This window comes from Mesoplodon densirostris, chromosome 17 (assembly GCF_025265405.1).
Source record: "Mesoplodon densirostris isolate mMesDen1 chromosome 17, mMesDen1 primary haplotype, whole genome shotgun sequence".
NCBI classification, from domain to species: Eukaryota; Metazoa; Chordata; class Mammalia; order Artiodactyla; family Ziphiidae; genus Mesoplodon; species Mesoplodon densirostris.
Window position 1 is genome coordinate 13205483 of NC_082677.1, and position 13441 is coordinate 13218923.

The following is a 13441-nucleotide window of genomic DNA, read 5'->3' on the forward strand; positions in this document are numbered from 1 at the left end:
AAGAATCATCTAAGGAATTACAATTTATGAGAGAAAAAATTCCTGTCAAGAATTTATTTGTTACCTACCAGACACTGGCTTATGGAAACTGTTATTCCAAACAAGGTTGGCCATACTTAGGAGATGCATTATCTATGTAGATCACAGATAAACAGCCAAGGTCTCATGGGGTTTGTTTGCCTTTCCTCCCCGCAACAAGCCCTGAGGACTTCTTTTATGTGCTATACTGTATACATTTCATGATGTAACAACCTCACTTTTATTGTACAAGATACCAGACACTGGTAGACTGGAGTTGCTCTTTCCAAATTAGAAAGTTCAAACCAAAAGATGCAATGTTTTGTTGATTCTCAGTGCCTTCGCTGAAAAGGAATTCTAGAATGTGCAAATAGAAAAGGAAAATTCTTGGCTTACAACTGATACAAGAGAAATCTTCCAGAAACACATGGCCTCGGATATTTCAGACTCCAGGCAGATTGCAAACCTTTACTGCCTGTTATAAATAATCAGGGTTCAGATCAAGTGCCGCTAAGAAGCCAGGACCCACTTGTCAGACTAGAGTTTAGCTCAGAAGTTGAACATCTTCCAACAAACAATCTCATAATAGCAGATATTTTCTCCAGACACCAAATTACTTTGGCCAGCACAAATGTCATTGACTAAAGAGACATGGAAATGTTTGGTCATTGTTCTCTAGAGAATAGAATTAAGAAGGTTATACAGTAATAAACAGGGAAAACACAATCGCAATTTTGTTCTATTGACTTGTTGCAACCTCAGATGATCTAGGCCCACAGTCCCAACATCTGTCTTATGGTTGCCCTTATAGATATGAAGCAACAGGGTGTACGATATAAGATCATTGTTATTAGGAAATGCAAATACTTTAGGGGTATGATTGTGGAAGGAGTTTCAAAATCACGAGGTGCCTGGGAAAGTAGAGCCTGAACTTACACAGATAAAAACACACTCTTACTCATTCCTGTCTATGTGTCCTGTGTTCCTCTAGTGGTGGAAAACTGCGATATAACATAACATATTCCTTCAGGTATTACCATTACCTATCCACCTCTGTCAAGGTTAGTACAAGTTTGAAAGGATACATGAAAGAAGCAAATCCTTCTATCAGGAAAATTTTACCAATATGATGGGAAGGTATCCCAAACAACTGGATATGAGAACAAAAAACTAGTAAAGCAACAAGCAAAGAACTATTGTCATTGCGGAGTGTTGTTTTTATCAAAGTTTGGGCTCAGGTAAGGGAAAGGGGTGTATGGTGGTGAGACATAAGAATGGGCCATAGAACACAAACTTCTGGGGAGACTTTTTCAGGAGACACCCAGCCATGAAGTTCTTCTCCTAATCATGGTGGGCATTCTGATCAAAGTCCTCCAGTAAAGCAAAGATAATAGTAGCTACAGCAGAGCTTGCTTTAAAGGAATGTAACGTCTCTAAGAGTCCATCATTTGCAGAAATTGTTTGTGCCTTATCAAATAGAACAGAAATTGCTAGAGCTGTAATAACACACATTTTTATAAGATTTTACTTTAAAGGACAGATTTGAGCCACTGAAGTACATGCAATGTCTTTGCAATTAGTCAGTGAGACTTGATGCAGGGAAGTGAAGAGTTCAGTGTGAAAGGATAAAGGATCAGAGAGACGATTCAGATACAGGGCAGTAAAAAAGGGAAAGATCTAGACAGACAAGTGGGAAAAATAGAAAATAAGGAAAAAATAGATTCCTTATTCGTTTCTGTCAACGATTTCTCCACTTCCTTAGTGGTAAAAAAAATAGGGAGATAGGAATAAAAAATAGGAATAAAACCACATTGTATTTATAATTGTGTGCCATTTTGGTTTATTTTCTACCCGTGATGTTAAGATACAGCTACATTTTGCCATTAGTAAATTTGACATAGTTAAGCATACAGTCAGAGTTCAGTTATTTATTAGTAATCTTTTTTTTCCTGCTTATAAACAATTTAAGTCTCAATTTAAAAGAATCTATTGGAGTTTGCTAAAGAACAATATCAGAATTATATGTACAACTCACTTCTGCAATAACATGCAGAATTCCAGAACAGGCAAGCAGGTTAAAAAGGAAACTAGCAAAAGAATTCAGCCTGTCACTGTAGAACGTCAGAAAGTGACGCATGAGAGGAGAAACACCCACACGTACACAGTAGCCCCCTGAAAACATTATTGACCATTAGATAGAAATGTTTCCAATGTATGGGAAGCCACCATAGGCTACTTTGTTTTGCTTTGGTTTTCACTAAAGTCTGATTAGCCAGGGTAGGAGGTGCAGGTGGCGGTGACTTTTGGAGAGTGTAAAATGTGTACTTAGCAGTGGTTTTGTGTCATAATCGTTCTGATTTCAAGGCTAACATTTCTTAAAATTTGGGGAGGATAAGACCATCCATAGAAACTTTCTGCAAGTAAAATAAACTAAAGGCAGTATTTTTGCACATACCTGTTTTTCTCCACTGGGCTTCTTGTGGTTCAGTAACAGCTCTACAGCTCCGACAACTTCTTTCCTGATGGCGTGTAATAGAGCATCTCCAACATAGACGTTACAGCTTAAGAGTAGTTCTATGAGCTCCAAGTTCTCATTTTCGATTGCAATGAGGAGAGCAGTCCTTCCAAGTGGATCGACGCAATTAATATTGATTTTAAAATAAATTTCAGCTTCCTCTAGGGATTTCTTGACACTTGCATAATCTCCCTTTTCCACAGCGTTCAAGTAGGCTTTCTCGGATGGTGAGAGCTCTGATTCTGCTCGGACTATCCTGAGAGGGATGCGGTCTCTGTAGGGGGCATTAACATTTCTTTTGTAATAGAACTGAGCCATGTTTCATGCCATGCTATTTCTTGGTCTCTGAAAGTGCAAACAAAAACCAACACACACAAGGATTAGTATTAGCACACTTTTGAATGATTATGCATCGCATTTAACAACTCACAATGGGGCCAATAACAACGATGGAACCGTAATTATTAAGTGAGAAGTTACGTTCCCTTTAAACAATGGAAATAGGCAATAATTATTCAGTTATCTAGAAACACAGGTTTCAAAGTTCTTATTTAAGAAGAAAGAGAGGCCAGTATTTGGCAAGTTACTTATAAAAGTTACTTTAAAAGTGACGTCTGTCAGAGGTTGCACCTGTAAGTTTTTAAATTATTTACAAAATTTATCATAAATATATATTGTTTTTAACGGAGAACCTTTAAAGTCAAAGGCTGTATCTCTGGGGTCCCCAAACTGGACCAGGGATTTTCAAGAATGTCAGTCACTGTCAGTTTTGCTCATCATGGAGATGCTGTTGAGATAACGGAATATCAGTATCTGGGCAAAATGTTTTTCACTTTCATTTCTAGTTTTAATGTTTGTAAGAACTGACATTACAGTTACTGTGAGTTACTGATATTAATGTCAATAAAATATCATACTGAGCCCGATGAGCATAATTTTATTTTTTTTCCTCTTGTAAGTAAATTCATTGAGGAAGAAAGAATGTGTACCAGTGGTATTAATTATCAAGATGAGTCTAGGCAATTTAATTTCCAATGGAAGCATTTAGAAAAGGATTAAATATATGGTTTATTATGAAAATGGTATTTTCTTAATTCTCTTACCTCCATATCATGAAACAATAAACCACAAGGCAGGAATACATTTACTGTAAAATGTAATATTATTTTGAAGTTACAGTAAATATACAGTTGAAGATGATGAAATTATTTCAAATAAATAAGAGATTATCGTCTTAAAATAGATGAATAAAAAAGTCCGATGTCGCTAGAAGTTATACTGATTTGGTAATCATCTTAGAGGTACAAAGTTACTGAAAAATGTATTCTGTTTTGAATATAATTTCTTTACTGCTGTTAGGTCCTGATTTCATACTTATGGTCTGAACTATTTTATTATTCTATGTCATTTATATTCAACCCACATGTTTATTTACATACATTCACTACATCAAATTAAAATGAATGGGGCATTCTAAGTACCTGAACATGCATATGCATCTTAATTGATCTTTTTAGACCTAATCATTTTATAAGTAACTTAACCAGATTTGAATAATGCTTTAACTATAGCTTGAACATGCATTGCATTAACAAATGTGATTATATTTAATGTAATATTTTCAATTGGGGAAAGTATGCATTGTTTGCATGCTACCTCAATTTAACAGTAATTTCAGTTATCAAATAGTTAAGTTTAATTTTTTGATGTCCAGATTATGCATCATGATTTCTCAAATATCTAGGTTCAGGATCTAATACACAAAACTGCAATTCCATAATTTCTTCCTTTCTGGCATATTTGATTCAGCACTTTATTAAGGCCTCTTCATAGACTAAGCAAAAAGTGGTAATCCTATAATCCAGAATATTTTTCTCAAATATTTCACATTTTGTTAGTCTTGGTGTTTTAAACATATAATGACCAACTATACAGCATGATATAAATTTATTTTTATAATTGCAGACAAAGTGTGTTATGAGTTCTTTAAATAACAATATTACCTTTTTAGAGGAACATAAAAATTAATACTGGTGTTCAAATATATTAATTTTAGACATGCAAATTTCTTACTTGAAGCTTGATTATAATTTCAGTATTTAGACAATGCATTAACTGACTAGAATAATGGGAACAAAATGATATTATCAGACAACAAAGACAATTTAATAGTCCTCCAGTATAACCAAAACTTCAATAATCAACATCATTATTATGTTACATATCTCTTTTTCATTTTCTGATCCCAAATGCCCCATATATGCATCAGTGGTAACATTAAAATGTTTGCCTTAGGAAGGCAACTGTCCCCCACTTCCCCAGCACTACTTTTCTATCCATGTCAGCATCCATGAAAGGGTGTGGGATCAAAGTTGTGGTTTTCACATGGCAATTTTATCCAGACTATAGTTGAAATCTTCATAATGATAATAACCACCATTTATATTCTATTTCAGCAGTATACATTCTCTATTACCTCACTTTATCCTTACCCATGGCTCTTGGAAAAATACATTGATTTTCATTTTCTAGAGTTGAATCCAAGGTTTTCCACCAACAATATTTTTGCTTAAGACTAGTGTTTCATTGTAGCCTACCCAAAATACAGGTTACAATGAAAGTATGAACATACATATGCATACACAGAATCAGAAATTCATGTAAATTATGGCTCAGTCAGGATTAGGAATCAGCTTAGAGGATGGAAAAACTGTATTTCATTTTATTTCATTTACTTTGTTTTATTGATGATGGTATCATATAAAATATTAGACAGTACACAGCATTTGACTTCTCATTATCAGAGTACAAGATGTTGGTGACAATGAAGGGATAGGAGGACAACATAGCAGATACTGGAGAATTTGTGTGAGAGGAGGGGACAGATAATGAAAAGTGAGACTTACTAAAATCTATTTCAGTTAATCCAGATAGCTACCATAAATGTAAACTACATAAGTTTCAAAAAGAGTAATATGACACTGAGAGAAAGATATATTCTACTCAACGTTGTGTTTCAGATGTGAATTGGGCATGAGACTTTCCATTAGATAACCTGTCTCTCCATCTATAAAGTGAGGAGAAACAACGACGATGAAGGAATGGGTGAGGAGAATCAAAGAGTTAGTGCTGAGAAAGACCTGTTGTCTGCTGTCCTCTTTTAACATCTTGAATTTGATTAAAAAAAAAAAACGACACAAGAATTCATGCTTGGAAGGCTACGTGGATTTGAAATATACTTAAAATGTAAATACATAAAGTAAATAAAGTTTAAATATTTACAGTGGAATAGTAAAACAGAGAAAGCGAGAGAGGGGGGGAAGAGAAAGAAGGAAGGTGGAGCAACTCTGATTGATGACTAAAAACTTAAGAAAGTCAGGAAGAGTATATAATTTTTCAGTACATCCACTTGTCCTTCTGGATTACCTGATGGAGTGATACTAACAGAAGGACAAAAATCAAGTTTAACAATTGAAAACTGTGATACACGAATGTAATTGCAAGGAGAAGCTGCTGATAAGGCCAACGGCTCCTGAGCTGACACTCATTAACAACAACGGAATTGCTACTGGATAGAAAGTCTGTAAAAAAACAGGATTCTCACTGAAGCAAATATCTTGACCTCAAATGTGGAAATAAAACCCTGTTTCTGACCCTGCACTTTCAGAATAAACTTTCTGGAGGAAAAATATATTTTTCCCCATAAATTACAGAGTTGAACAGATCCTTTGATTTCAATGCCCCCTTTATGACACATAAGCCAGAAGTAAAATGGCTGCTTCATCAAGTTATGTTTCAAAGACTTGGAAGAGCTATGGGATGTGATGAAGAAAAACTCAAATACTGCGACATGAATTCATAATTAACCCAACATTTATTTTCCCTAAATATGTTTGGGACTTAAGAAACAAAACTGTGGGAGAGTTTCACCTTGACATCAATCCCAAGAGAAATTTTTAAAAAATTGTCCGTAGATATGAAAACCACAATCATCTAAACAACATGAAGATATACAGGAAAACAAAAGTTCCAGATTTTATAGGGTCTGAAGGCATATTCCCTAAAGGATAAATTTAGCTGTGTGGTGCAAAGAACAGTGAACTTGAATTCCGAAGAACACAAAGGAAAGAAAATAGAAATCTCCACTCTTGAGTGTACATTACTAAAAGTAAAATAAAATTTCCCCAAACAACATTGTTTTTTCTTTCTGCTTTTTATTCCCTAACTACCAAAAGATACATTTCATACACGTGTGATCTTATGACACGGTGAGAAATAAAGACTCTCATTTTTTGTTAGAATACTATGGCACATATCTAAGTTGTATTTGTATTTTTTTCTGAAATCTGATATAAAATAACAGTTTCTCAGATAACTTTTTCACACTCAATCCAGTTCAGATTTTTTCCTTGCTATTGGTATAGTATATTATCTCAATAACCTTTGATATAATGCATACTCCACCTAAAAGCATAATGCTCTCACTTTTGCTATCATTCCTAACTCCAGGCCTTTCTCCTCATCATCTTTCACATGGCTACACCAATATCCATCTAATAATCTCACCGATGTTATCCTTGCATCCTCGCTGTTTAGTCTCCACAATGCCACATGCCTAATATTTCTAAAATGTAAAGCTGATTCAATCACTCTCTCACTTTTAATCCTTAAATGACTGAGAACCATTCACAGGAAAAACACTAACCTATTATGGAATATGGGACCTCCATGACCTGGCTTCTAAATGCCTTCTTTGACATATCTACCAAGACAGTCCCTGGAAAACCTTATTTTACACTGACAAGAATCCCAAACCACTTGGCCACTACAGTTTTAAGCATTTTCTCACACTGTTCTTTACAAGAGGAAAACTGTTCCTCCCCTGAGTCTCTGGCAACTCTTACCAAGTTTTAAAACCTTCTGTGAAGTACCATATCCTCTGAGGACTTTTCTTCTCTTCCTCTTAAGGCAGAGTTAATGGCCTTTTTTTATGCATCTTCATAAACGCTGTGGACCTCTTAGCTTTAGAACATTTTTTTTACTGTATAAAAGATTGTGACTTATACAATATTGCATCCCCAATGCTAAGCAGGTAGTTAGTGCCCTAAATTTGTTGATGAATCAATGAATTAATAACTATACTTTCAGAGTTATTCCTCTGTCATTTTGGGTAAAGGAATAAAATTAATAGGGTAAAACTGCTTCAATCACGTGCCGAAAAATGGTTTAGCGTTTGTAGTCCCGTTGAAGGCAACAATGCATAACTGGACATCCAGTCAACAGTCACGAAGATACTGAATACCCTGGGGGAAAATGCTTTCATTTTTTACCTATTTTTCTTCTCTAACTATCTTACCCCCAAGCTTTTTTCACCCATACAAATAATTATAACTGTAATGTGTAAATCAACACATCTACAGCTCTCAGCTCTGGAATACACTTCCTGTCACTACTGCCTAAATCATCAGAAAGGCATAAGATTTTGGTCAGTTGGCTGATACTTCCAGGGAAATGTAAGCACAGAGGAAGAAAGTACAAGACAGCCAAGGCTAAAAATTGAATATCTTATAATGGGAGAAACAGAGTTAATATACCTGTTAACAGGAGACTAAAGTACGTGTATAAATATCTACAAAATTATAAAGGGAACATGAGAAAATCTGAGGAATAAGAGATCATCAAGAATAAGTAATTGGAGATATTGGTAGAATGACCATGGAATGAATCAGTAGTTCAGATCGTGAAATTCTCCCAGTTAGGAAAAAGTAAAAGTGAAGAGAAAAAGAGGATGGATGTATAAGAGCCAAAATCTATAAAATAGCAATTGAATGAAGAAAAACTAAAATAATGGAGCACAGGACATATTTTTAGTATTAATGACCAAGAATTTTCATAATTATGAAAGATATAAGACCTCCCATGGAAAGAATCCATAGTACCACATAAGATATATAAGAATAACTCCTGGGCTTCCCTGGTGGCGCAGTGGTTGAGAGTCCACCTGCCAATGCAGGGGACAAAGGTTCATGCCCCGGTCCGGGAAGATCCCACATGCCGTGGAGCAGCTAGGCCCGTGAGCCATGGCCGCTGAGCCTGCGTGTCCAGAGCCTGTGCTCCGCAACGGGAGAGGCCACAGCAGTGAGAGGCCCGCGTACCGCAAAAAAAAAAAAAAAAGAATAACTCCTTTCTAGATTAAAAAAATTTATAAAGGAGGAGAAAAAAATATCCCCTATGAGAATATCCCCTACCACATACATCATAAGGAATAGCTGTGACAACATTAGTTTTTGTTCTAGAAAAACTTTGCCCAGGGAAGATAAGACTGTAAACCAATAAATAACTCAGGATTTCACTATTCCCATCAAGAAATTCCTGCATGTAAGTTTATCTGAGATAACATCCTGCTCACCTGGGCAAACAGCTTCCTTCTCAAACACTTTACTTATCAAGACTCTCTCCAGAACCCTCACTTGGCCAAATCTACAAATCCTAAATTAGTATGTCACAAACATTGCCCAATCTCAATCATTCTCCTACCTTGAAATATCCACCTTAAACTCCTTGTACCCAGGGCAGAAAACCCTACAAATATTCTCCCCAACTGGCCCCTTTGGTGGCACTACACAGCTATATCAATATGACGTTCTCCTTACTGCTGGGAGTTATAAAGAACTTATCCTTGCTTTACTGGAAAACTGTACGATAATATTTTGGGAGTCTGATACATAAAAAGAATAAAGAATCAGATTAACATCAGACCTCTTAACAGCAAATTTGGAGGTTAGAATGTAATGAGGTTTGGACTGAAAAGGATAAACCCCTCCAAACAGAATTTTGAAGCTAGAATTTCATATTTATTAAAAATTTTTAAATGCAGGGAGGAATAAAATTAGTCTCATGCATACATCCTCAGAAGATTGCTCACATGAAGACCATATTTGATCATAGGATGATACTACAATATATGGAAAGTATAGATATAAAGAGAAAGATCTCTATGGTTTAAATAGTTGAGTTTTTGTCTGTTTTGCTCACTGATCTATGTACGAGGCTTAGAAAAGGGTCTAGTATGTAAAAACTACACAATAAATATTTACTGAATGAATAAAGTATCTACTGAACATCTGTATGTCAAATGTGTATATTAAACATTGGCAATACCCTGAAGCCGGGATCCTTGCACTCATGGAGATTAGGATCCATTGGACGGGACCCACAAAAAATTTAAAAAGCAAAGGAACCAAAAGCAAAATTACCGTTTTTAAGGGCTACAATGGAAACAAGTGATGAGAGGGGGTGGAGAAAGATGGCAGGAGGAGGAGGAGATGGAGATCTACCTTAGGTAGGGGGCTCAGGGGTTACCTCTCTATGACATGAAAGATGACAAAAAGCCAGCTAAGTGAAATTAAAAAGTGCAGAGAAGACCATTATGTTAAAACGATCTGAAAGTGAGAAGACAGTGAGGTGGGAGGGGCAGGATGCATTCTAGGATGTAAAACAGGGGCAGCGTGTCTGGAGTATTGTGAGCAAGGGAGAGAGTGGAAGAAATGGCTTCTGTAGCCAGGAAATGCAGTGTGAGGATCTGGGAATGTATTCAAAACATAATAAGCAACTCTCGAAGGGCTTTGAGCTGGGGATGTACATAATCCAGTTTCTGGTTTTCTTTGTTTGTTTTTTGTTTTGGGTTTTTTTTTTTTGGGGGGGGCTGCACTGCACAGCATGTGGGATCTTAGTTCCCCGACCAGGGCTGGAATACAGGCCCCCTGCAGTGAAACTATGCAGTCTTAACCACTGGACCACCAGGAAAGTCCTTCCAATTTCTGTTTTTAATGGTCATTTAGGCTGCTGATTGATTTGGAAATGCATAAGAGTGAAAATTAAGACCATCTGCCAATAAACCAAGTGAGTGCCATCAAGGGTTTATATCATGAAGGAGGAAACATTAACCCTTAGGATTAAGAATGCAAAACCCAGACTCTGATGGTGGTATGTTTGTGGAGATTTAAATGTCTGCTCATATTTTATTGAGTTTATTAATATTTTGTTAGTGCTCTGATTTTTCAAGTACTCTCATTCTAATCCTTTCCCATATCCCTATTTTTTCATAGCTTCATAGAATGTGAAGATTTTAAGGAATACATATATCATTTTGTAACAAGAATGTGTGTACACATATTGCTATTACTACATCAGAAACACTTTTACTTCTTTCATTGTGTCAAAGATGTCACTACTTGTGGAAAGTGAAAGCATAAGTTGTCATAAAGGAAGCAATATTAAGAAGAAATGTGGGGGAAAAGCAATACATATTGCAAATAAGCAGTTTACAAGATGAGACAAAAGAAAGACAAAATAACCTAGTTTCAAAAATGAAATATTCAACAGCAAAATTTATTCAAAAGTCACCCAGAACAACCAGATCCTACAGTCCATAGCTGATCTTTAGTTTCTGACACTGTGTGTGGGCACGTGTGTGTATGTATGAATAGTAACTATGGTAATGGTGAGTCTTTTTTTTTTTTTTTTTGCGGTATGCGGGCCTCTCACTGTTGTGGCCTCCCCCGCTGCGGAGCACAGGCTCCGGACGCGCAGGCTCCGGACGCGCAGGCTCAGCGGCCATGGCTCACGGGCCCAGCCGCTCCGCGGCATATGGGATCCTCCCAGACCGGGGCACGAACCCGTATCCCCTGCATCGGCAGGCGGACTCTCAACCACTTGCGCCACCAGGGAGGCCCCAATGGTGAGTCTTTTGAGCAAAACAAAAAGGAACAAATCTTGTAGTGATAGCAAAAGTAATATAAAAATGGTTAAATTTGTATGCACATATAGAATATTTGATAAATATATGACCCCCCCAAAAAATACCCATTAGATTATTGCAGAGGTAAGGATACCATGTTAGATGTTATTGCTGTTGGTCATGGTGGTGGTGGTGGTGGTGGTGGTGGTGGTGGTGGTGTGTGTGTGTGTGTGTGTGTGTGTGTGTGTGTGAGAGAGAGAGAGAGAGAGAGAGAGAGAGAGAGAGAGATGGAGAAGTAATGGAACACATATTTCATAGTAGCATATCAACCAAGAAGCATGAAAAATCAGAGTAGGAAATGGAATAACAATAAACAATGTTGAGACAGTTGGTTAGAAGTTTTGGAAATAATTATTTAGTAACACCATAAGAGTGATTCAAAGTATATTTAAAAGTTAAATATTGAAGCAAAGTGACGGGAAGATGTCAGACCATGAGGAAGAATCATGCTATGTATATACAGAATGCAAAAAATCTTAGTATGAAAACAATGTACAAAATTAAGAGGCAAAACAACTAGGAAAATGATTCAAAATAAATATGACTGAGAAGAGGTTATTAAATAGAAAAGAAAAATCACTAAGATTCAAAGAATAAAAAGAACAGCCCCCTGGGAGAAAAGGAAATATAACTGGAAAATATCATTTGAAAATGCATTCTACTTTACTGACCTCTAAAACTGCGAAGTCTACTAGTACGATAAAAGACACTGCATGTCAAATTGATCATATTACATACAAAAGAATAACCGGTACCAGAAAAGATGCAGTGAAAATACTTCTCTTGTTAATTGTTGGTGATAGTTTAAAGTGAAAAGGAATTAGAAATATGTGTATCACCCTTTTGAAAGGTTCAAGCCCTTTACCCCAGGAATCTCTCTCCTAGGAATCAACCCTGGAGGTGTATTTCATAAAGCAGGCAATGATGTATACACAAAAGGAAAAATAACTCTTACATAGGAAAAATAACTCTTAACATATTGTCAGAAAAAACAGGAGAGACTTAAAAACCAATAATTGTAAGCTAGTCAATTAAGAGCTAAGTATCTATTTAATTAAAAAGTGCACTACTATTAAAATAATATGTATTAAAAGTTAATATTATGCAGAATAATCATATTATATGTGCTAATCATGGATAAAATTTTGAACACAGTAAAATTAATGTCTACAACAATGATAAAACCTGTAAGAAGGAGGTAACTACGCTTATAATTAAGAAAGGTTACCTATGGGTAATTGGTGATTTCTGTTCTTGCCTAAATTTTCTAAGTTTTGATAAGGAGAACACAGTATATGTTACTAAAAACAAAAACAAAACAAAACAAAAAAACCTCTTAATCACAAAGTAAAAGTTTACTTTATAAAAGAAACAATCAGCTGTCCTTGATAATTAGCAGAACTCTCATGTTTAAAAGGTATTTGACTTGTTTTTCATGACTGCAAATACTAGAATAAAGAGTAATAGGTAGAGATTATAATGAAAAAACTTTCTTCTCAAGTAAAGAGTGATCTATTAATGGTAATATTTGTTGTCAAAGATTAAATGTGTTTCTCAGAGGTTAGTAAACTCCCTGTTGCTGACAGTATTCAAGCATGCAAGAGACCACTCAAAAGGGAAAATATACTGGAGAGAGAATTCAAGAACTAGACAGATGACTTAAAGTGGATAATCTTTAATGACTGTAGTGATTAGACTCTGATCCTATTTGTCTCTGCTTTTGTCATTGTCTCTGCCAATAAGCCATGTGACTTTAGACACATTACTAACTTTGTCATTCTTTCTATTCCTCTATTAAACTTATAATGAATCATCTTCATGTTTTCGTAAAGCTCTATAATTTTTGACTTAATTTTTATAAATACAAGGTTATTTGTATTCTGCTTTGTTACATGACTTTTTGCTCTTGCTTATAGACTGGGTATCTCCTCATTATATACAAATGAGTTTTCCAAGGAAACTGTTTTCAAACTTATTAGTTGTTTAGATAAACACAACTGTATGAAGTCATTTCAAATCTACTTATTTTATAACTACAAAGAGAAATTCGCTTTTTGAAGATAACACAGTTTTTAGAATTTTCCATTGTAGTCTTCATTCTAAATATT

At 35.6% G+C, this 13441-nt stretch overlaps 1 protein-coding gene across 1 annotated transcript in view; it reads right to left on the reverse strand.

Annotated features, from left to right (window-relative positions):
* Positions 1 to 13441, reverse strand: part of TRPC4 (transient receptor potential cation channel subfamily C member 4) — a 153445-nt gene that overhangs the window by 110356 nt on the left and 29648 nt on the right. The window contains exon 2 of the mRNA XM_060079796.1: positions 2474 to 2878. Within this exon, the coding sequence (XP_059935779.1) occupies positions 2474 to 2851 (378 nt within the window). The 5' untranslated portion in view covers positions 2852 to 2878. The remainder of the gene's footprint in view (positions 1 to 2473; positions 2879 to 13441) is intronic.